At 42.2% G+C, this 25,005-nt stretch overlaps 2 protein-coding genes across 3 annotated transcripts; both read left to right on the top strand.

The window, feature by feature from the left end:
- Positions 1-58: 58 nt before the first annotated feature.
- LOC146697571 (outer dense fiber protein 2-like) lies at positions 59-12,151 on the top strand. 2 transcript variants are annotated; one of them, XM_085476365.1, is made up of 17 exons: positions 59-583; positions 776-892; positions 1,784-1,923; positions 2,974-3,103; positions 3,214-3,345; positions 3,593-3,667; positions 3,744-3,815; positions 3,907-4,023; positions 5,548-5,721; positions 6,274-6,383; positions 8,226-8,361; positions 8,517-8,627; positions 8,770-9,033; positions 9,176-9,276; positions 9,433-9,595; positions 10,809-10,934; positions 11,916-12,151. In XM_085476365.1, the coding sequence occupies exons 1-17, from the start codon at positions 464-466 to the stop codon at positions 12,060-12,062; spliced, it is 2,235 nt and encodes a 744-aa protein (XP_085332491.1). In that variant the 5' UTR covers positions 59-463; the 3' UTR covers positions 12,063-12,151. The 2 variants fall into 2 exon arrangements, with proteins under 2 accessions (XP_085332491.1, XP_085332492.1); XM_085476366.1 differs by having other exon boundaries at positions 63-577.
- Positions 12,152-13,446: 1,295 nt separating this feature from the next.
- gle1 (GLE1 RNA export mediator) lies at positions 13,447-23,912 on the top strand. The gene is made up of 14 exons (XM_085476360.1): positions 13,447-13,625; positions 14,715-14,951; positions 15,067-15,225; positions 15,688-15,836; positions 15,943-16,003; positions 16,298-16,555; positions 16,642-16,864; positions 17,082-17,194; positions 18,448-18,660; positions 18,824-19,144; positions 19,484-19,588; positions 19,792-19,874; positions 19,955-20,018; positions 22,060-23,912. The coding sequence occupies exons 1-14, from the start codon at positions 13,527-13,529 to the stop codon at positions 22,126-22,128; spliced, it is 2,154 nt and encodes a 717-aa protein (XP_085332486.1). The 5' UTR covers positions 13,447-13,526; the 3' UTR covers positions 22,129-23,912.
- Positions 23,913-25,005: the final 1,093 nt, after the last annotated feature.

Raw genomic sequence — 25,005 nt, 5'->3', positions numbered from 1 at the left:
TGTGCTGCGTTCACGTTACATGGTTTCAAACGGAATTCCGGAAACCGTCAAAACAAAGGTATCTGCTGCAGCTCCATTGTTGCTATAAATATGTAACAACTGATCTCATTTTATAAAGTTTAAGAGATAGATTATTCCTATTCGAATTGAAGCGTGAAACCATTTAAGAAGGGTAATAATTTATTTGGATTTTTTCCGACACCACCTAAAGGCAGCGTGGACTTCACGATTACTTTTAATGGTTGCCACGGACAACGCTTGCACAAAACTTTCCTCTCAACCAATCACAAAGCGGGATCTTGCAACCGAGCCAATCATCAGGCCGGTCGTTTGTCAAGCCAAACAACCGTTTTCTTTACTGGGAGAAGCCGAGATTCATCTTGGAAGCAGACTGTGTATCATGATAAAAATGTGCTTTTTAATACTTATTTTAACGGGTCATTAATGTGCCCAAACGGGGTCTATGAGAATGAAAACCCGGGATTCACCTCCGTCGCCGCCACCGGTTCACCTCCACGTACTGGAGACTACACCTATACATGTTCACATGAGGAGGAGTCCCAGCAAAACCCCACAGGTTACTGTACTTTATAGATTCGGGGAAAATACTGCTGATGTTAATCACATGTCGTATTTCTGCTGCAAAGATTTGTTAGTTTTCTTCTAGACAGCCCTCGCCCCACCTTTTCGCAAGCTTTCAAAGAGTTTCCAGAGGAACAGGACGCTACGTTAAGTCTTGAAGCGTTTCACCTGAATCTGTTTACCTTTTCTAAAGAGTCGGGAAAAAGGTGCCCAGGTGAAGGGCGACGGAGGTAGACCAAAGGTCCGGAAGCCGTGGATTCCTCCGGGAAGGCTGTCCTGCAGAAGAGATGTGGACTCCCACAAGTGCCAGGTCTCTTATTACTGTTCATCTCTGTTAAATGTACTGGGATCTGTGGAGAGGAAAGATTTTCTGGCAGCAGCTTGTTTCTTTAACAAAACAGATGTACCGAAAGTATCAAAAAGACTACAACCAGAACCTATACTCTCATTTCAGGGCTGATTTACAAATTAACAAAGGTAGCTGATATCCATTACCATGGACCATCCGAACTACCCACGCAAAGAGTATTCACATATCACTTTGAGCTTATATTCCTTATTTTGACATGTTCGAGCGATGTTTTTCTGTTATGCTGTCTACCTGCCACTGATGGCACAATATGCACAACATAGGGCCATTTGCAAGAAAAAGTAGAAATGAAGTAAAATAAGTAGAATTTAAGCAAGACATAAAAAAACTACAACCATGGGACTTGAGGATTTTAAAAATGATGTCCAGAGCAAGAGAAAAATGTCATAAATATCCACAGACATAGAAAAAATAAAAATAGTGAGCTGAATAAAAGGAGTTGGATACATTTTAACCCACAAACACTTAATCACACAAAGAACAACTGCTACAGTGGCTAACGTAGCAGGCGTTAAAAGACTTCAACTCCCACAACACCCTGCACATCATAGAGAGCAAGGAGTTCCCCTCCTAAATAATATTTGCATATGACAGACACATCTGGTCAACCCCTCACTGACTGGGATGTATTAATCATAGAGAGCCTAAGACAGGACCACCTTTTTGGCTTTAATTTGAGGATTAAACATAATTTTATTTTTTCTAAGACACAGTCGAGGATACTTTGATGAACATGTACCTTGTTTCTTTTGGTAGGTGCAGCTGTTTTCAGTTTATTTCTGTCTTCTTTGAGGCTGATCCCTGAACCGTATTTCTGTTTGTCGTGATTAGACGAGCCGAGTGCGGCATCAGACAGAAAATGGGATCAGACATCAGAACGAAGCAGAGGAGCAGGAGGAAGAGCTGGATGCAGTGTCCAAGGACCTCAGCATCCTACTTAGAGAGCAAGAGAGCTTTCGCCGTTTGAGGAAGTACGTACAGCTTCAGCAGTCTGACACACAAACATTTGTACTACTGACCTCATATCCAGAGGAAGTTTAACCAAACTGGTTTAGTTGTACAGTTTCTCTGAATCTTCTCACAGGAGCACGAAACAAATGCTGAACGAATTCATGTTATAGCAATGATTAGGCAAAATGAATAATGAAATTAATGATGATGAGTGCCATTTCTCCTATTCCTATAATGTAAAAGCTGCAATGGAAGAATATGCAGTTAAATCAGATTTTTTTTCATTTGGTAAATCTGCCAAAAAAACTTTTTACTACAAAAGTCTTCTACTGTAATCTTTGCGTTGCAGAAGTCTCTTTAATGGGTGGCAACAAGTTTTTACACATATCTTTGTAAAGCAATAAAAGGAGGAGAACTAACAGTGAGTTAGTTACCTCTTGGGAGCTAATGTTCGTAGATTAAGGTGTTTTAGTTAATTTTATTTATTTTACAATTTAATGGACTTAACCAGCGGTGTCAAACTGCAGTCCTCGAGGGCCAGCAGTCAAGTTCTATAGTCTTGCTAATGACCTACTAATTTTATTCAGGTGTGTTACAGCAGGGACACATGGAAAAGTTTCACTACACCGGCCCTCAAGGACTGGAGTTTGACACCTGTGGACTTAATGAACTATACGCACCTGTATTGGTAGAGATTAGTATGTCAAATGCCTGATAAACTACCAGTGTGCATGGTTACCAGCACAACACTGAGAAAGATGGCGTAGCAGAAGGCTGCTCACCCAGAATCAAGGGTGCCCTGAATAACTGCTGCACCTTTAAACAGGTGGTGTGATTGATGCAGGTCAACTGGAACGGGGACTGGGTACCAGAGGAATCACACAGTGTTGGCAGTCAGGGGAAGAGAAGGAGAACAAGTGGATTTAGCACAAGGAAATACAAGTTTCAGCTTTCAGTGACTCCTGCAACGATACTCTAGTAGAGGAAACGAGAATAATAAGGCCAACTTTTACTCCAATATACTTTCTGCTGATGCACACAATGATATTTCAGGTCTGCTTTGTTTACAGGTCAGATTCTCGAGGTCAACACAGAGGGGCAGATGTGCTCCTGAGAGCCCTCGTTGAAGCAGAAATTGACGGCGTAGCTGTAGCCAATCAGCTGACAGCTTTGAAGGAAACTATGGACAGCTTTGCCAAGGTAAAACCTGCACTGGAAGATATTTTACTGATAAATCAAGTGGATGAAGAAATGAGGCAGAAGGAATAGATTAGGACATGTTTGGATGTGCATGTTTATTTATGTTTTAGGACAAGACGCCATCAAAACTGCACGCAGCTTCTCTGGAACGGCAGCAGAAGTTGTTGTTGGAAAAGATCGAGATGTTTGATAACACACACCACGGCCTCCGACAGCTCCTCAGAGAGTGGAGTGAACATGAGGTACAGGAAGAAGACAAACATTCCCAGCCCACTGTTCCTTCAGTGGGCTGGTTTCAGTCATTATGCAAATGTACTGTTTATAAGATCGGGGAAACCTGCAGTCAGCTGAGACTGAAGAAGTCACTTGGATGAGTGACGAAACTCCCACAAAACGCTACATCCAGATGAACAGAATCAACTTTTGGAGATTAAGGAGTGGGACTGTCAGCGTGCCTTCATTCACTCCTGACTTTTACTGTATCCACAGCGGGAATCACTGGTGAGGTCAGAACAGACAGACACCCTGAGAAAGAGACTGGCCGACAGTGAAGCAGACAACATGGTGAGTGATTATCACCCGCTTTTTACCTCATTTTACATCAGAGAAAATTTCTGAGAAGACGTTTCTTCTTTTGCAGCGCCTTCTGGCCAAACTCACCCACAAGGAGAAAGAGGCCTCAAAGCTTGCAGAGCATTTGGACTTTGAAAAGGTTTTCCACAACTAACTGATACCTCTCAGACAGACGTGCGCACCCTTAATGATCTCTCCCGCTCATCCTCTGCTTCCCTCTCTCATTGCAGGACAATGTGAAGACAACCGAGGAGCTTTCAAGAATCCTGGAGTCAACTCGCAGCCACCTGGAGTCTCAGCTGAGCCGAGCAGAGGCAGAAAAGACCCGACTGGCCGCTCAGATTCAGGTCTGTTAACACAGAACGCGATCATATGCATTAACACACTGGAACAAGCAGACATAGACTACAACCAAAGACTTAAAAACCCTTTTGATATCTCAGGCCACATTTACTAGTCAATGCAATTAATGCGATCGCAAAAAAATGCACAAGTGAGAGTGCAAAGTTCTGCAATTTAACTGCCAAAAATGCCACATGAAGGAATCTAAAGACATATTTGGTGCAAAACCTGGGGTGTGCCATAGCAAATACTTGTAACACTTTATTTTCATCTACGTTTAAAAATGCCTGAAAACAAGTTACACTGAATGAATATACAATATATAATAAAATGAAGGTTGTAAAGAATAAAAAAGTAAAAGTAAAAACACAACCAGACCATCAGCCACTGTGTGGCTTCCTCCAAACTCTAATTCATTCCACCTGTTTAGCTGTGAACTTCAGTAAACAGGATATATGACTAATCTTAATACCTGTACCCCCAGGATGAAGTTACTACATCCAGTGTTTACACTGTTCCAGACATCAACACCAACTTAACACCAAATGACCATTGCAATTCCTGCAATCTGCAATCTGCTGAAAACAGCACAAACTAGCAGGTCAAAAAAAGATTGACCCAATGAGGGAGCAACAAATCTACTGAAATAATAATGGAGTGTAGGCACTGGCACATGTTTCTCCCCAGAAACAGCAGTTAGGGTCAGTGAGCGCCAGCTGAAGGAGAATCAGTATGTTCTAACATGAAGGCAAACTCCTCTGGGACTGTGTGCGGATAAATGCGAGGCTCTGGATCAATCTCACAGCTCAGAAAGAGGAGGGCTGATTTATTACAGCTGCATAATCTTGAAATCTGTGAGTAAGAGCTGACTTACGTATGTGTAAGAACATGAAACAATATTTCTTTGACTCTCAGTTATCGTGCCAAGTGTGTGCATTGCTCCTGTATTTTTTTTGCATGGCATGCGAGGCTGCATGTATTACATGTTGTACGATTGAGATATCTTGACACGCTCTGTGAACGTTTGAGTCACACAGATCTGATACAGAAGGGAAACTTGTGCGACTACAGTTTTCATTATGGATGATCTCTGTGGAAATGTGACTAAAACCTGGAGCAATGAAGCCTCCACTACGCTCATGTTCAGGTTTCATGAGTGTGGTTCAGTAATGGGTTTAGACTGGCCACAAATATACAAGTGTTCACACCTTTCAGTTACAAAACAGACACTGAAGCTCTTTCTTTAAGCCAAAAGAGGCTTTTCCCAGGACAAGTAAGTCTGGCACAATCTTTTTAAAGTTTATAGCAGCACTTTAGCTGCTTTGTTTCTCTCGTCCTTGTTCTGAACATATGTTTTCTTTCATGTATCTGTTGTAAATTGTCCACATAACAGTGCATGTCAAATAAGTAACAACAAGAGTCTTTTGATGTGCACACTTTGCCAGTGAAGGTAATTCAGAATCCTAAACTCACCCTTTAGCATTCATTACTCTTTAAACCAGCTTTCCTGCTTCTCTCTCTCTCTGTAGAGGATGCATCAGAGCCAGGAGCAGCAGCAGAAGGAGCTCCAGGTGCTTCAGGAGGAGCTGCAAACTCTTAGGGAGCAGAGGGAGGCCGAGGAGAGAAGTCTGGCCCTGCTCACCGAGCAGGGAGAGCGAGCCGAGGAGGCCGCCAGGCGGCTCGCGGACAAACTTCAGGAAAAGGTCAGTATGTGCAGCTCGTGTGATTAAACCTGGTCACTGGTTTCCTAAAGTCACACATTACCTACATTACATCCTGTGATGAACTAAAAGCTATTTTCCAATCCATATTTTTAAAAATCTTTTCACAGTATTTCATCATTTTCTGGTATTGCAGTAGATTATAGATGGAGAAGGTGGTGGAGAAAACATGTTGGTTCCTTTGTGTGACCGTCACACCTCTGTGTGGTTTCTTCTGCATGCAAATGAGTTTTCTCTGCGGTGTCTTGTCCGATCATGTGGTTTATGCAAATCTGATTCAAAGGAGAGCCGCTTGGCCAAGTGGCAAGTTTCCAGTGAAACACGCAAGCAACAGAGGTGAGGACTGCCTGCTGAAGGAACAGCAGTCTGACTGAGCCTGTAACAGGCATACAGACACTTCCTGCTTACTCTGTTCATTCTCTTTCACCTGTTCACCTTATTGAAGGTGACTTGTTTATGAGGAGCACTTGAAATAATAAATAAGGTCAAAAACAAAAGAAGAAAGTGTGTGAGTGTTTTTGTTTTTTCTTAAAGGAGTCCCAGCTGGCTCAGGCTCTCTCTACATCCAGTGACTGGTGCCTCCGTCATTCCAAGGAGGCAGCGGCTAAAGGACAGCTAGAACAGGAAATCTCTGCTCTCAAACAGTGAGTGCATTCATGGAAACACTCATTTAGTTCTTGTTTCTGTAAATAAATCGATAAATGTAGCCCAGCATCATCGGACAAAATGTGAGTCACCCTGAAAATTAAGGCGGCCGTGGTCAGTTTGAAATTTATGTCTTTATAAGGAATTTCAAGTCCAACTTTGTCTGGTTTGCTGGAGACCTGGAAGATGACAACAATGAGATGTGTAAGGCAGGGGTGTCAAACATAAGGCCTGAGGGCCAGAATCGGCCCTGCAAAGACTCAAATCCGGCCCACTAGACAGCTTTGGAAAATATGAAGGAGTACATAGATTTTGACTTTGTAACTGTATTTTTATATGTTGGACAACTTTTCTTATTGAGAAAGGAACCCTCCCCATTTCTATTTCATAGTACACCAAAGTAATTAAGTAACAGATAAACAATTACACGACAAAAGTCCCTGCTTTTTCACTATCTACTATAGAAATGTCTGTCTCCTTATTTGATATGTAAGAAATGTTGTTTTTATAATTATGGGACAGTCTGGGGAATCAACAAACAGAACTTTTTTTGAGCCAGTATTAGCAAGAGAGCTGGGGGCAGCGGGGCCATCACATGGTCCATATCTGGAGGATTCCCCAGGCACGGCTGAGCTCGCACTGAGCTGGTTCAGTTCCTCCAGATATCAGCCAGATATCCTGGTCTGGTCCACGTCCTCCAGAAAAGCCATGGTGACAGAGCCGACTGTTCCATGGGAGGAGGAAATGGAAGTGGCTTTGGAGAGAAAAGCCAAATGCTGACAAACAGGGTGGAGTTGCGTTCACCTTTCCAGCTGGAGATGGATGCAGAGGTTTCTTAAATGTCTTTGTCACAGGTCGCATGAGGAGGAGAGCTCTCTAAGGTCGCACAGAGGAGCCAGAGCAGGGGAGCTGTAGTCTGTGGAGGAATGATGTTGTGGGATGAGGATCCTAGGACAGGCCGCAGGGGCTGCTCCGACACACCGAGACCTTCCAGGATTAAAGGAGAAACCTCGGGGGTGGGGGAGGGGTGGCAACACACTGACAACCCTGCAGCTTAGTCTGTAGCACTTTTGGAGATGCTTCAGTGTGCAAGGCAGGTGAAACCAGCTGTGCTTATATCAGACAAGCATACATTTACTGGACTTTAAACTTTTTTTTTACAGGGAATTTCCTTCCCTTAACATATGTTAAATGGAAACCCAATTTAAGAAATGAGGAGAAAAGGATGTGGAAGTGGTGGGCAGCGTGGGGTCATTTGGTTGGACCACAGACTCTTGACTGTGTTTTTTTACTGTAACCCTGTCGAAAAATCCCACCACAGCAGAACGTGTACGAGGCCGTAGAGATGCCCAGGTGGCAGCGGACTCGTGCACCTCAGCAGCTGATATCGTTCACTTAAGGTTGTTCATTACTGTAGGTAAACAGGGATCTGTGACTGGTATAATCTATGTTCCTCCTGTTCATGCTGGACTTGGGAAATCAGCTCTCTGGTGTCTCTTTTTCTGCTTCTTGAAATCACTAGCAGTAAGATGACTGCTAACCCTCCCACCCTACAAAATCACCCATCACACAGTTTTTATAAAGGAGGGAAAAAGCCGGAAAAAAACAAAAACGTCTTTGTATCCGGTGCTTTTTTATTTACTTTTATTTATTTGGCACTTCTGTATCGGCTCCATTTTTCAGGCCCAGAGGGTGTCACTTGACACAAACTGGTACTGAAACTGAGGCTACTGACACTTTGGAGCTGCAGCATCTGTGTTATGGCCAGAAACTGAAACAATGTTACTTAGAAAATTGTGGTTGTTGAGTAAAGTAACCTTTTATACCTGTCTATGTCACAGTCAGGTGATCGAGCTGCACGCTCAGCTTCAGTCAGCGGAGGAGAAGAGTCGGACAGAGAGGGAGGAGCTCCGGGATCAGCTGCATCATCTCAGTGCCGAAAACGCCTCCACCAAGCTGCACAATCAAAGTCTCAAGGTATGTTCAGGAGAGTTAGCAGCACGCTATGGATTTGGTTGATATGAAATAAAAACTGTTAAAGAAAAACCAACAGCTAATGTTGTTTCAAAGCTTCTGTGGTCTAAGGGAAATGTATTTATGTGTAGTTTATGATAAACATGCCTCACATTTAGAGTCAGCTGACGTCTTCTGAGGAGACACAGCGAGGGCTTCAGTCTGAAGCTCGTCAGCTGAAAGCGTCGATCAGGAAGTATGAAAACCTGGTGGAGAAGTACAAGAAGAAGGTACAGATACGCTCACTTTAAATACAGATTTAACATGAAAGTCAGATGGTACTTTGTTCTTACATATTATAACTTTTAAAAATGACTTTAAAGTCTCTGTGCTGAAATCGAACCCGTGTCGGGGTGATAAACCTCTCTGCAGGTCCAGCAGGCTCGCCTGGAGTCCGAGGAGTACTGCCTGAAGCTGGAGGCGGTGCAGAAGGAGGCGCTAGACGTGCACGTCAGCCTGGACAGGGAGAAGGAGCAGGTGAGGCGGGAGCTGCTGGGGCGGCTCAGAGAGCTCGAGACTCTACCGGACAGATTGAGGAAGACCGAGCAGCAGCTCCGAGAAGCCCAGCAGGAGGCTGACGCACGCGAGAGGAGGAACATGGAGAATAACTCCGCCCTCTCTGAAGTCAGGCACAAGGTAGAGGTTTCATTCAGACCCAAAAGACCCAGCATACTTAAAAATTTGGAAAGATTAACAAGTTTGATGAATATAATCCATGCAGAGTGTCCCCAGGAACCCGTCATGGCTGACATGTTCCACTAAACGTTTTCCTTTGCAGGTGGAGCAGCAAGGCACTCAGCTGGAGACGCTTCAGCAGAGGAACCTGCTGCTGCAGGAGGAAAACAACGTCTTGAAGGAGAAAGTGTACAACTTCGAGAGGTAACAGTCACAGAGAAACTGCATTTAATGGACGTTATTCAATTCAAGTTTATTTATATACTGCAGAGCCAAATCACAACAACAGTAATACAGATAAATCTGTATTATATCTGATCTTTTCCAAGCTGAGACACTAGATTTGTGTGTTGGTTGCAGGAGGCTGGAGGGCTTGAAGGCAGAAAACAGAGAGATGTCTCAATCTCTCGCTTCGAAGGAAGCCAGTATCCACAGCATCCAGCAGCAGCTGGAGGAGAAGAGTCACGAGTGCAGCGTCCTGTCCAGACAACTGCAGCAAACTCTGGACGACGTACAGAAACAGGTACAGACACGTGGAGTCACGGAGGTCTCACAGTTCCACAAAACATCACACACCAGACGGGTGAATGGGTTAGCGATCTGCGATGAGTTTAAAGCCAGAGGTTTCAGCATCAAGACGGTGGCTCTCCTTCAACTTCTTAACAGCTACCAAGATGCTGCTGAACTGGTTAGAAGTGGAGTTTGGTTCACATCTACCTCACCCAATAAAATTCTCCTAATAGAATAACTGTAAAAGGAAATGCATGTAAGAGAAGTGATTTGACAGGTAGCATCACTCATGATCCTGGACTTCCCAAACTCTAAAGTGTTCAGCAGTGACCTGGAGGATGTTAAGAGATTGCCATGGTTACTGGTGCTGAACACTTAAGCTTTTCTGAAGCAGGTTGCGTTTGGAGTTTTGGTTTAAAATCAGCTGGAGGCTCCACAGTGTCACTAATTCTTTTATTTTGATTTAATAGCTTTTATACCTGTCCCCGGATTGGGAGGGAGGGATGGATGTTTTATGCACACTGCTGATCTGTATCTCACTAACGTCACTGAGTGAAGTCCTGCAGTGCAAACACTGACACACAGCTTGCACGCATTAACTTGGTGATGCAGAAGGTGTTTAGACTGCTGTTAAGTCTGCAATTAAAGCAGTAAAAACTTAGACTGCAATTGAGATTAGAAAATCAGTCAGTCGACTTTGTTACTACATACATTACTTATTGCAGGCAATATAAATCAGTACATTTAATTTCACATTGATGTGGTCAAAAAATCTAATGATTTCCATCTCTCCTTCATTGGTCTGTGGGTCAGTCAGAGCTGAACACAGCAGGCAATCTTTAACTTAAATGGCGAAACAAATGTGTTAACTTGTGATCGAGCAAAATTGTCCTTAAGTCAATTAAATCAGACTTTTTTTTATATATTTGCGCGATTAATCCTGTTAGTAAAGTGTTAGTGCTGCTAATGTGGGTGAGGCTCAAAACTTTGGTTGGTGTTTCTGTTCTGTATTAAACTGATGATCCAGAGTTTACACCTCCTCAATGTGAGCTGTGTCCACGTCCACACTGACTGCTGATCATTGAGTTAAACTGGGGTAAAAACTAAAGCTTTGATTTAGGTGTTTGTACACACTCACTAAAGATAAGGTCAAAGAAACTAAATCATCAGTTTTTCCCTGAAGGATTTCGGTGCTCATATGTTTATTTTTCACGTTCGGCCTGCAGGTAGACGACAGCATGCAGAGGGTTTTAGCCAAAGAGAGATCGTCTCAGTCTAAAGCCCTGGACCTCCAGAGCCAGCTGAGCCGAGCCAAAACGGAGCTGAGCCAACTGCAGCGAAACAAGGAGGAAGTAAGTCACCGCTGAATGCTTCTACATATGCAGGCAGGCTTCGATAAAACCAAGAGGCCAGCACAAAAGTATTTCAGGAAAGCTCCTTCTGGCCCATTTGGGTCAGTGGCAACAGTTCCACCAACTTTCTACAGCAGTCAGCAGAGGAGGTGTTTGAAACCTGTGGCAAACATGGAGAAAGGTGGAGCGGGAGCCACTTTTCACGTTTCGCTCATTTGCAAATAAAAACATAGTTAGGACCACGTGTTCATGTAAAATATTTTAAGATTAAGGCCAACTAGCCTTTCAAAAAAAAGTTTAAAACACAGCAGCTCCTCCGTCACAGCTCACTGAGGAGCTCCAGCCTCGCGCAGCAAGTGGCAACATGACGGAGACAGCAAGCTCAGGTGTTGTGAACGTAAATGTGTTTTCAAATTTCCAGCAGCAGCGCTCGTTACTATAATCACTATAAAAACCTTCGCAGGTAAAAAGCCAATCACGGTCCTTCATTAAACCACCTGTTCAGCAATCATAAACGTGAAGACAGTCATCCTTTCAGCTGCTCGCTGTTTCACAGAGTTTCAGGATGAAGAAAAAGCATGAAGACAAACTCCCAGCTCGGTTTCTCACTCTGGAAATCTGGAAGTCTTTGTAAACTTTGCTGCAGGCTGACAGCAGCTGTTCACTTTCTCTCTATATATTTCTGTTACTCTGGTTCATTGTTCATTAATTACCATCAGCTCCTCACCCATAAATGCTTTGAAGAAGTTACTGTTGCTGTGACACGTGTAAATGTGCGCATCACTCCTGTTTTTTTTTGTCCAAAGACACACAGAGACTCTTATTGCTTTCACTGGTTTTGTCCTTTTAGTAAATCTGGGCAGATTTAAGGCAGCTTTGGTACTGAAACTGATACATCACATGATAATGATGCTCAAAGATGGTCAGAGAAAAAAAGGTGATGTTGTGATGTAGAAGTGTATCCCTGCCTTTGTTTCCCAGATGGAGCGGCGCTTCCAGAGCCAGCTGCAGAACATGAAGGACCGGCTGGAGCAGTCGGACTCGACAAACCGCAGCCTGCAGAACTACGTCCATTTTCTCAAAACCTCCTACGGAAATGTGTTTGGTGACTCTCTGCTTGGAAGCTGACAAGCAAAATTTATCCAGCCTGACCAGCAGTGATCCTCCCGAACTATCGTACGGGACATAAACCGCATTTATTAAAGGTCTGCTTTTGACTTGAAGGTTTCATGTTTTGTATGAAATGAATAAATTTGAATTTATGGATAAATTCTCAGTTATTAGTAGCCCAAACATTTTATTTATGTATAACTTACCAGTAACTTAGCAACTGCAAAGCCAAGATAAGAAACTCCAATAAGAGTTTTTATGATTTACAATATTCTTTCAGATTTACAAACATAAAAAATTATGTGGTTTATATTATAGCATTTTGTATTTTACACCAGAGTGTCATTAAAGTCAATGTAAAAAAAAAGAAGAAAAACAGACTTGTTTCATTTATGTTAGGAGGTACTTTTGGAACATTATATCTACATTGTAAGACTACAATGTAGAGAAATTGGACTAAAAAACCAGCGTTTTAGTTCACCACAGCATGTTTTACCCTGTTGTTTTATGCGTGTCAGATAAACGAGAACAGTCTGTGAAACATATCAATACAAAGACTGGATGTTTAAAAAAGAAGGAACATCTAGGGCCTGATCTGCTAACGGTCTGCGGCAGTGCAGTCTTCTTTTGGCCTTAAAAAGCATGTTTTATACCTGTTATGGTTATGATGTTTGGTTCTAGAAGTTTTTTATTTTTATTTTCAGTTTCCAGTCCTATGATCAGTACTACTTGGATTTTTATGAAGCAGCAGAAATGAACTTGTTTCTTGGTAGAATGCTGATTAAGTAAACTGGATAGTCGTATAGAAATTATAGAAATATTACTAGAGAACCCTGCGACTGCATGTAATGAAACACATGTTATTTTCTTATGTTTTCCTGCTGAGTACTGAGCCAGTAAAACCCTTTTCTTCTCCCTTGTTTAGGATTTCTATGACTGAAGTCAAACATCACAGTAAACATTAATTCATGATAATCCTACAGGCTCGAATGCAAGAATAGACCTTATCAATCCAAACTGAGTTATACTGAACCTTGAAAATACTTTGATCAGTTAATATAGCTCATAATCTTGATTTAGAGAGTTTGTATAAATCTATGTTCTTCACGCGAAGCAACTGGAAAAGAAGCAGATTTTCTTACAGCAGTTCAGCTGTGAACTATAGGAAGGCGTTTTCTAATTTCCTTTCTTAATAAAGGAAAGTGAACCTCGGGTCACGTCACTCAGTTAGGAATCTTTCTTAGCAAAATGGACTGTGGGAACCTAATAAAGAAATTATCACAGTGCATAATAGAGTTATCTCTATCATTTTGTGATGTGTGATTATACAGATAGCAAAGAAATAAATATATAAAGGTCCCAGATTGGAACTTAGTAAAGTCCGGTGGTTTCTCTTCGGATTGTATTTTATGTAACGCCGTATGGCGGATTCAAACTTGACTAGCATTACTGCTAATCAGTTGTAGTTTTTTGTGTTTCGCGATGCCTTCTGAAAGTCTACGATGGGAAACTTTACAGGCCTTAAAAAATTCACCAAAGGGGAAAATCTCCTTCGACCCATTCTGGTTGGAAAGGGGAGAGGTGAGTTGCCGCCAGGTAGCTAAAAAAAAAACAACTAGAGCTAGCTAAACGGTAGCTAGTTAAAGTTAGCACGCTACGCTTGTTTAGAATAATCACTACAAGGGTGGATTTTATTCAAAGTGACAATTTAATCATTTAGATCAGGCAGTAAGACGTCAGCTCGGAAGCTAATCAATAAACAGTGGTTGAAAACAAAGTGTTAAGAGGCATTTACGCAAATAACGTAGTATAGTTGCGTACTTTTTTTTATTTTTAATCTTCAGACATCCTTTTATGGATTTTCATCAAATGACTACTTTTATTGCTACTTTTATTTGACAGATAACTAATGTGACTTCGTGACTTCCGTTTATAAACTGTGAAGCATCTATCTATCTATCTATCTATCTATCTATCTATCTATCTATCTATCTATCTCGCAAAGACCAGTAGGACTTTCTTTGAAAGGTTTTTATTCTATTTTTTTTTTTTTTTTTAAAGACCAAAGTTGATTTTTATGGCGCTTTTCGAGTTTGGGAGGCTGAATTCCATTTTCGGTTCCAGATTTTCACACAAGGGCAGTGGACAATGGTCAACTATAATCCCGCTCTTCTTGTTTGCGGTGGTGACATGCAGGCTGTCAGATGAGGTCAGGCAAGAGTCTGTATACACTGTGAGGTTCAGGGATGACATTGTGAGGCTAGTGAGGAGGGAGTAGGTGGCGATATAGGGAAAAGGAATGTGTGTGTTTGAGAAGGAGACTGGTGCAACAGTGAGGATGTAAGGAGCAGAGGTAGTGAAGGTAGAGGACTTTAAACCATCCAAAGAAATGGACAGCACACAAGAAAGGGGAGGCAGGGGACGAGTGTCAGGGGTGATTTGAAACAGATTTCTGTTGTTGAACTCCATGTTTATAAAAGCAGAGGTATGAACTCACTGATTCCTCATGAAGGTGTTACATGGAAAATCCAGTGTGTTTGTTTTTGTTTTGTTAAAATCATTTCAGGCTTTAAGAAGTCCTACTTTCTGAAAGGATATGGCAACATAAGTGATGCATACAGTTTCTGTGTATAAACCATCTGTAAACGAAGCCCGCTTGTGTTCTTGTAGCCTCTTTTAGCAGGTTGTAAAGACTCCCCAAGCTTGTCTCCAATCGCTGGTGTCATATTGGAGCGTCTCAGCTCGGCTCCCCTGCAGAAGTCATCATCCTTCCTGGGCTCCAGATCCGGAGACTCCAGCCCTGTTCTCTCAGAAGTCTCTATTTCTTCTACCGGATCTGTCGCCGATGTCAGCGCCAGGACAGCTGCATTTTCTGCAGCAGCGTCTGTAAAGAATGAGCGAGAACAGGCAAGTCCTCAATGTCTCTCTTATGTGTCATGTTGTAAAACAGTTTTCCAATTTAACTGAATATCTGACCCTGATGGTTTTTGCTTTGTTTTTTCCTCATGCTGATGCTCTGTAGAGTCTTAGTGATAAGGTGAAGGATGAAAGTCCAGAGGCAGATGTCAGTGGAGTTTCCAGTCCTACGTCACTTCCTGCCATTTCCCTCCTGTCTCCCAAAGCCATGGAGATGGCTGGCTGTATCATCAAAGTTCAGGAGGAGCATCGAGAAAAGGCTAAGGTTCAAGTTTTTGACAGTGTTTTTTTTATTTTAATTTTTTTTTTACTGAAAAACAGCTTAACAGTGATCATCTTTTTTTTTTACATTTAATTTTATTTGCAAACCTAACTTCAAATGTTTTTTTTTTTTGTTGTTGTTGTTGTTGTTGTTTTTTTTAACTCTTATGATTTTTGTCAGTAGCAACTTGTTTTATTGTATTTATTTTAGTTTGTTTGCTTTCAGCTTTTGTTTTTAGAAACTAACATGTAATCTAAACATATGAATATGTTCAGGATTTCCAGTTACAGTTTATGGAAAAGCATGTAATGTTAGACGCTTATACATTACTGGAAATGGGTCTAAACTTCTTCATACTAACCTCTGCTGGCTTGCTGATCAGAGTTATATATTTTGCATGTTGACCCCTGCGTACTATATACTTGGTAAGGGTCTCACCAGACTGTCTTCTATCTATCAACTCAGTTGGCCCTCAGGGTGCGGCAGGAGATGCAGGAGAAGCTCGTAGCGGCGGTTGCGAGCGCCGAGTCAGAGCAGCTGAAACGCTTTGAGGAGCTCATGGAGCTGAAGCAGAGGCAGGAGTACCAGAGTATGAGGGACATGATGGAAAGAGAGTAAGGGAAATCATGACTCATTCGAAATGATTAAAATGCTTAAAAATGTCTGAAACGTTACATGCGATTAAACACCTGGTCTGGTTTTCCACTTCCTGTACTGCAGAACGAAGGAGAGCATCGGGCGTCAAGAGAAGCTGAAGGAGGAGCAGCGGCGTAGAATAACGGTACGTGGAAAGTTCAGGAAACGTGAAGCTTAAACCCCTGTTTGTCAAGTTGTTTACTGAAGTCTTTAATTTTGCTTGTTAACCTTACAAAAATTGTGCATGTTTCAAAGTGTGAAACAGATTGTGAGATGCTGGATGTGCAGAGCTCTGCAGCAGGAGAAGTAGATGCTCTTTATTTATGGTAGTCTGCTGTAGTAATGATCTCCTGCACATACAGGGGCATTTCTTGTGCTCAGTGGGGTAGAAAAAGTTATCTCGTTCCTGTGCTGTTCATGCTTTTTGTTTGTCCGTCAGCTCGTCAACCTACGGCTGAGGGAGGCAGAGCAGCAGCGTCTTCGGGAGGCAGAACTCGAGAGGCAAAGGCAGGCGGAGGGCAGGGAGAGACTGCGTAGCCTCAACAGCATCCAGGAGGAGATCCTGCAGCTCAACCAGCTGCTTGAGCCCTCCACCCAGACCAAGACGGACCTCCCACCGGCCAGCCTCAGCTCCTACAGCACCCGAGGGAACCAGCTGTGCTCCCAGGTGTCGGAGGTGGTGCGAAAGACTGCAGAGGTCGGTTTACATCGAGATTTTTAAGGTTTATGCTCCTCCTAATTTCTGCTTGTACTCATGAAATGCGTGTGTTCTGCCTATTTCAGGGCAACTTCCCCAGCTTGGAGGACATGACTGTGGCAGAGCGAGCCCTGCACGAGATGAGAGCGCTTATTCGGCTGATGCAGGAGGAAGCGGCCAATGTTCGAGAGAAGAAAAAGAAGGAGCAAGAGCAGGAGGAGGAGCGCAGGAAACAGGCGGAGCTGCTGGCGAAGCAGGAGGGGGAGAAGAAGGCGGCACAGCTGGCCAAAGAGAAGGCACAGAGGAAAGGTGATGAAGGAGAAGGCTTAGCTGCGTCATGCATCTGTACAGCTGGAGGTGTTGTCAGCAGCTTGTGCACAAAACAAAACATCCTGTTTGCATAAAATAATTTGGAGAATAAATATAGACCAAAGTATGGATTTTGACTAATTTATTTATTTACCCCCCCTTATCCAGATATATTGCTGAGTGTTTTCACCATTTCATACTGAACCTCTTCCTGCAGGGTTGCAGAACAGCGCTGAAGACGTCACGCTGAAGTGGTACAAGGATCTGCAGGAGGCGGCCTCTCGGTGCGCTCAGTCCTTCGAACAGCTCAGCTCTGCAAAAGACGGACAGGTGGGTTTGTTCACATTCAGATGAAAGACTTTGAGATGACGGAGGAAGGACTGTGACATTCTTAAAGGTTTTTACCTACAAAGGTCCCAACAAAGACCATTCCAGCAATATTTTAATTTAATAGATTAATTCTTTAAGTAGTGAATCCATTAATCCATAATTTATGAAATGATGGACTTGGTTGATGGTTTCTGTGTCTGTGTAGGCTTTTACTTTAGGATCTGGACTTTGAACTAGGAATTATTTAAGTGATGACCTTAAAGATCTCAGTCCTGGTTCATGTATCATTACTGGTGCAAATGAGAAATGTTTTAACACCGCAGGTCACTGAATTCTCAGGGACATCGAATGGAAATTTCGTCCTCTTTTAATAACTCTGTGACTGGCCTCTTTCCATTGTTCTCAAAGCATGTTTCCATGTTTGATATGAGGGGTTCCCACCTGACCCACTCAGCTGAAAAGTATTAAAGACAGCATTTGGTCATTAAAAATTCAAATTTAGCTTTGACACTGAGTGTTATCTGAGTTATAGGCTCACCAATTACCCAAGGACCAAAACTGCCAAAATAAATACAAAAAAGAAAGTAAAAAATATATACTGTTGCAATTCAATTAGTTCACATAAATATTTGTATAATGAATTCATAAAATTGATTTCTTTCATTTGTTATTTGCCCCCTGTTGTGGCACTCCTTGGACACAGCACTCTGTTGTTCAAAGTCTAGAGAGCTGTTTGTCCTTGAATAAATAAATAAAATGGAATAAAATAAAAATATTTATCAAATTATAAATAAAATAAAAATAAATAAATGCACAGAGGTTAAATTGAAAGGGAAGGAAAAATAAATAAAATGAATTAATAAATAGCAAAATTTACATGGGAATGGGGAAAAAAAAAGATGCTAAAACTGAAAAGTACACGTAATAAAATTACTGAATTACATTCGGAGGATTTAATAGTATAGATTTTTATTTATTTATTTTTTAATATATAATTACTCAACTTATAATATAATAAGTTGGGTTATTTATTTTTTAATAATAATTATAATAATAATTATTATTATTTTGGCTACCATTTTCGAGCCGTAATAACTTTATCATAGGAGCTGATGGTGTGAAATCATCTCAGTTTGAAAACTTCATTTAATTCTTTCATTAAAACATTTTTAAAAAGCAGCTCAAACACAAGCTGACACACACGAAACGTCTTCACTGTCTGTTTATGACTCGAGTGGTTTAATTTCTCCCAGACAAAGAAACTGAAGCTGGAGCTCCAGAAAGCTGCCACCATCCCTGTCAGTCAGATCGCCAGCAACTCCGGATCGCAGCTCCGAGAAATCTTCGACAAGATCGACAAGCTTCTGTCGGGACGGCCGGTCGTGTCTGGGGGGAAATCGGTATCCACCTCACAACATCCGCAGGGTCTCGATTTCGCCAGCTACAAACTGGCGGAGAAGTTTGTGGTGAGCGAATGATTCGACACAGAAGTCTGTTTTTGTTTGTTTGTGAAGTAATCCTTTGTTAATTTGATATATTTTGTAGTATTTGTATAAGCAAGAAGAAGCTGTGATTTTTCAATTATTATTTTTTTAATATCTTTTATTTATTTATATTTTGGCTGTGTAGAAACAAGGAGAGGAGGAAGTGGCGTCTCACCACGAAGCGGCCTTCCCCATCGCCGTGGTGGCTTCTGGAGTCTGGGAGCTGCACCCTCAGGTGGGAGACCTCATCCTCGCCCACCTGCACAAGAAATGCCCCTATGCAATCCCTCACTACCCTCCGATGAAGGAGGGCACGCCCGTGGATGAATACCAGAGGATTCTTGGTTACCGTGTAGACGACTCTGGGGTCGAAGGTCAGGACAGTTTCTTGAAGAGGATGTCCGGGATGATTCGCCTCTACGCCGCCATCATCCAGCTGAAGTGGCCCTACAGCTCCAAACAAGGGGTAAAAACGGTCCCGCTTCCTGCTTTTATAATGTAAAACAAGCAAAACTTCAGACTGAGGAGGCAGAGATTTCTTCCTGATTCTTATTAGGAAACGAGAAAGACTAAAGACGCAGTTTGAAAAAACAAACAAATAACGGGGGAAGAGAAGATATATTATTTCTGTGCATCGAGGAGGTTTTCAGGAGAATTGATTGGTCTCAATCATTGGGCGTAACTTACTCTGGAGCATCTTAGTTACCATGGCAATGAATTGTCCAAGGCTAAACCTAAAGTTGCCTATAATGTCTAAAAGTCCCTCACTTTTTCAAAAATGTAGTTATTTATTTTTTTGTTTCAGCCCGTTCCTCATGGTCTGAACCACGGCTGGCGTTGGTTGGCTCAGATGCTCAACATGGAGCCTCTGGCAGACGTCACAGCGACTCTGCTGTTTGACTTTCTAGAGGTGAGTCTGGACACATCCTGCACATTATCAGGTGTGTTTGTTGCTTCAAACAATCAGCGGCTTGCATTACCGGCCCATGAACCATGAAAAAGTGTCAGGTGAAATGACCACAGTCCCTGAAACTCTTTAAACCTAAATCTAAACTTCAGTTTCTTTGTCGCTGAAAGCAGCTGTGGATAACTCCTGAGCGTTGTTTCCTTCAGGTTTGTGGGAACGCTCTGATGAACCAGTATCGGAGCCAGTTCTGGAAGCTCATCCTGCTACTGAAAGAGGAATACTTCCCCAGGTAGAAAGCACGTTTTAACAGTAAACATTTCACCTGCAGCAGTCATGTGAGAGGTTTAACCTAGAAGTGTTCCTGTGCAGGATTGAAGCGGTGACCAGCAGTGGACAGATGGGCTCAGTCATCAGACTCAAACAGTTCCTGGAGGTATGTGACCCCCCCCCGACATGTTGTGAAGGTTTGGATGTTAGCTCAATGAATCCTTAAAACAGACATGTGCAGACTGTAAAGGAATTTATGAGTACGTGAGTGAATCCCAAGCAGTCTCTGCTCTTCCAAATAAAAAGATTGATAACACTGATGAAAAGTGACTCCTGCTACTTCTCTGGTACCACGATTGCATCCGAGAGGAGGGAAATGGTAAATGGCCTGTATTTGTATAGTGCTTTACACATCCAGTCATCCACACATTCACACACTGGTGATGGCAGCTACATTGTAGCCACAGCTGCCCTGGGGCGCACTGACAGAGGCGAGGCTGCCGGACACTGGCGCCACCGGGCCCTCTGACCACCACCAGTAAGCAATGGGTGAAGTGTCTCGCCCAAGGACACAACGACCGAAACTTTCCAAGCCGGGGCTCGAACCGGCAACCTTCAGATTATAAGGCGACCTCCCAACTCTTGAGCCACGATCGAAAGTGGACATACTTGACAAAGGAGGTTTAATATGGAGCTGCCAGGCATGAGGATAAGGGGAAGACTACAGAGGCGGTTCATGGGTGTATTGTGACATGCAGAGGATGGTGGGATGCTGTGAGATGAAGGCAGATGAGCAGGTGGCAGTTTGTAGTTATTTAAAGAGAGGGCTTTTCAGTGTACACAAACACATTCCTGTGCAGTCCTCTGGGAAACGCAACAGGGAAGGGAGCGGCAGGAAAACATGGAAAAGCATCAAATAAACATCCAGCTTGAAAACTGCAGACAGTATCTGCAGTGGAGACGTTGTTTTTATGGTCTGCTTCACTTCAGCTCTTCTTCTTTTTTCTTTTTCTTTTTTTTAATGTTTTTTTGCCGATATTAGATGGTCGAGAGTGAAGGGAAAATATTCAGTAAAGTTCCTCGGGTCAGATTCACACCCTGGCCACTCTGGCATATGGTCGCCTGCTCACCCCGTGAGCTAAACTGGTTCCCTCATTTTAGCTCTTTGCGTGTTTTAACTTCACTCTACTCCACGGCGAGCTGATGGACCGACAACGGCACAAATGAGAGTAGCCACCAGACCAGTTGACTCATACTGCGGACACAGCCTCCATCAACAGACGCTCTCTGCGGGTAGACGGGCTGTCCGAGGCTCCCTGCGGTTTTCCAAGGCACTGCCAGCGAGAACCATGCTGAGCCCTTCGGTCATCACAGGTCTGCAGCCATGAAGCTGCGACTGAGCGAACAAACCACACGATGGTTAGAAAATGCTTCAACAACAGCAGTGCTCATTACTGTAATCTATATAAAAAAACAAAACAGTAAGAGTTTAATAAGCTGTTTGGTAAATGTGAAATTTAACTGGCAAATAAAGGGAAGCGTCTGAAACTAAACCTGCAGATTAACGGCTTTAATATCGATCTGCTGTAAACCCAGAGAGAAATATTTCCTTCCCTGATAAAACTCTGTAATTCCATGCTTGGGTTTTTTCTCCTTCTTGCACCTCCTATAATTCAAACTGCTGAATTATTCAGAAATAAAATTAAATAAAGGCCAAAAAGAAGTTGATTTACAATTCAAAGTGCTGCATGGCAAACAGTAAAACAGTTGGGGGGTAAATAATGATTGTAAAACAAAAGGGAACATAATTAAAACCGGTGTACTGTTTACAGAAACGGGTGTGAAGTAGATCTCGTCTGGATTATGAGTGTTTACAGACTGGTGGCCTAATCTACTTGAGCACTTAAAAGTGAAGCTATAGAAAAGGTTTGACTTCAGCTACAAGTCTTATTTTAGAGACTCTGACTTTGAAAGCAGACGGAGCAAAAATGGCACAGATTTGAGAAATTCTGTAATATTTGAACTGAACTGGGTGACGCTGAGCTGGATTAAAACTTTGGAATTAAGTTGTATTCTCACTGAGCTGAGTTTAAACATCAGCTCAACATTTTAAGGGGCTTAATGATGAGATGCTGTCTGTTATTACACACAGTACCAGTGCAGTGTTATGCTTTTATTGAAATGATTGTTTTTGTGTTTTATCTCAGACATCGCTGCAGAGACGACAGATCAGTCCGCCCAGAGGCCAGCTGGGCTCCGGGTTCTGGAGGTCTTGACCGATGAGGACCTGCGCTGGGTGACGACGCCATTGTAGGACTGAGTCAGGCAGAAATGAATTGAGAGCATCTGTGAGTGGAAAGAGGGGAAAAAGTTGTCCTGTGGTTTTAGTTTTTATCTAAATGAGCACACTGACGTCACACACTGACGTCACACACTGACGTCACACACTGACGTCACACACTGACGACACACACTGACGACACACACTGGAAGCCTCACGAGTCCTCTGCGTTTGTGAGGTCACATTTTTGAGGTCACATCTGCTTCTGCTGACCTGAAGCAGACCTGTAGACACCTGTGGGGTACTTTTAACCTTAACTTCATTGGCTGCTTTTCTGCTGAAATTCTTGAGCTTTTCTTAAGGGTTGTGTTTTTGTTTTTTTTTGTTTTTTTTAATTCCCAGGTGTGTCGAGTCATTCCTCCTAAAGAGAGACGCTTTCACAGCCTTAACTTTCACGTTAAATTATTTTGCTGATTCAGATAATAATTTTTAATAGTTTACCTTCTTGTTTTTCTCCTTTTTGTGGCACAAAAACAGCAAAATCTCCATTACAAAAATAACTGACCAGTTTTAAAGTGTTTCAGCTGCGCAGACGCCGGCGAATGTCGTCTTATTTGTCGATACTTCGGTGCATTTCCACCATTGCTGCTCACGCGTCTATCGCCTTACTCACGCAGAGTCTGTGTAGGCAGCTGGCAACATTTGATCATTCAGATCTCTGACATACTGGAACAAAATGTGGTGAGATTGATTAATAAAAACTGGATTAAAAGCTACTGAAATCAGAAAGTGAAACAAAATTATTTGTCGATGAAGTAAAAATCAAATGATTGATGCTTTTAAAGGTTCTTCTTGAAAATCCCTCTGTTTTTAAAAATGCTTTAAAACCTTCCAAAATTGAAGCTACCAGCAGAACTGCTTTGACTTTATCATACTTTATTTTAGAGATGAAGAGAGATCTGCTGAAGTTAAACTCAGGCTGGGTTCTAATGCTGTGCAGTATCAATTTTATACCACCAGATGGTGCAGTGAGTAAGTTTAACCTTTATTTAACCAGGTAAACACAGCCTGACAAAAGGCAAAGCTTGTAGAGGAAATGGATAAAATAATAAAAGAGCAGCCGCACACGTCTCTAAACACTTCAGCAACGCTGCTGGTAAAATGCTGCCCCCTGGTGGTGAGGGGTTTAGATCCCGCAGAGGGCAAATTACAAAAATTACCTTTAAAGGCTGCTCTGTTAACATCCGACCTGAAGAAGCAGATTCGGGTCATCTGCTCAGGTGGCCAGATGTGCCTGCTTTGATTTCTGAGTGGAGTAAAACATGAGAAAATGAGGACGTGTTGATTTTAATGCATCCAAGTCAGTGAGGTTTCCAGTGTCGTCGTTTTGTTTACAGCTCTCAACATAAGTTTCATCATCCTGAAGAGAGAGAAGCTGCTTACTTGCAACATTTTAGCAGAGCAGGTAGAAATCTGTTTATTCAGCCTTAATATTTTCTGTTCAAATCAAATTGTGTCAAATGATTTGGACTTTTTATTTATTTTTTCACTGTGTGGAGCAAAAATTCATGGTTTGAAGTGTTGTTTTAAATCATTGTCCATGAGAGAAACCAAAGGTTTGATCCAGAAATGATCGCAGACTGTTTTGTAAAGTGAAACTCAAAGTGATTGTTTTCTGAATGTGATGAAGAATAAACAAATGTATTGGTACCAGAATTAGTGCAGTCTACAGTTGTTGAAAATGTGCAAACTAAATGAAATAAAATCAATCAACACTTAGTGGAAAATTTCCCTTTTGGATTTCTTGCTTTTGCTCATCGCGTTGTAGAAGTCTGTCACATTATTATTATTATTTTTTTGCTTTAATCTTCTAAAATCAGATTATTTGGGGCTTGTTCTGTGTATTTTAAACTGTCTGACATGACATTTTGAGCAAATTTGCAATGTACAGCTGTCAGAAGTTTATATGCACTGATGAAGATGAATGAATGCAATTTGGGGCTTTGATTTCTGGAAGGAATGTGCAGCTTGTCTTCTCACACAAGATCAAAACTGTAGATGTTATTTTACTATTTCTCTGAGAGATGTGGTCTTTGTATCTTAGCTTCCATTTAACTGAACCTCTTCAAACATGGCAGCTGTGTTTCAGAGGGTTACAGTATGTTTACTGCCAAGTTTGAGGTCATTTGGATGAACTGTTCTTATATTTTGGCTAAAGGTTGTCTGTTTGCAGTGTTTTATCTGCAGTGACTGCTCCCTGCCCCACTTTGCATGTAGGGGGCTCGACATGTTTGTCTTCACAAAGATCCAAGACCTGCTGTCATGTGTAGTTTGGAGATGGTGTCACTATGGAAAAGAGCTGAGCACAGCTGAAGATGCTTAGATTTTCACTGGGAGTAACCAGGATCAGAAATAAGTATTTCGGAGGCCGGGCAGTTTGGATGAGTGCAGAGGAACAATGGTGGATATACCTTCTAGAGAGACGATTCATAGATTTAGTGAAGGACATGCAGACGGTTGACGTGACAGAAAAGGTTGCTAGGATGGGTTGAGATGGAAGCCAATATGGCGAGCCCAAAAGGAACGCCAGAAGACAAAGTGAAGGTGCTGACACAGAGGAATAGTCTAAGATTTAGGGTTTCCAGGAAGGCCTTCATAGGGGGACATGGTCCTAAAAGGACCTTAATTCCTTATGCTACAAATAAGATTTTAATTTGCATTAAAATGTCCTGAAACAATTTTTCGTAAGATTTTAAATGCCTAAAGTAGATGAAGTGAGACTGAAGTGTAATTCAGTAAAAACTGGTATTCAAGCATGTGGCTTAACCCTTTAAACTCTAACCTAATTTACCCCTTAAACCAGGGATGGGGA

The sequence above is a fragment of the Copadichromis virginalis genome, linkage group LG12 (assembly GCF_057382275.1).
Source record: "Copadichromis virginalis isolate Kocher_CV1m ecotype Utaka linkage group LG12, C_Virginalis_male_GT1.1, whole genome shotgun sequence".
Classification (NCBI taxonomy): domain Eukaryota; kingdom Metazoa; phylum Chordata; class Actinopteri; order Cichliformes; family Cichlidae; genus Copadichromis; species Copadichromis virginalis.
This window is presented reverse-complemented; position numbering and strand designations above follow the sequence as displayed.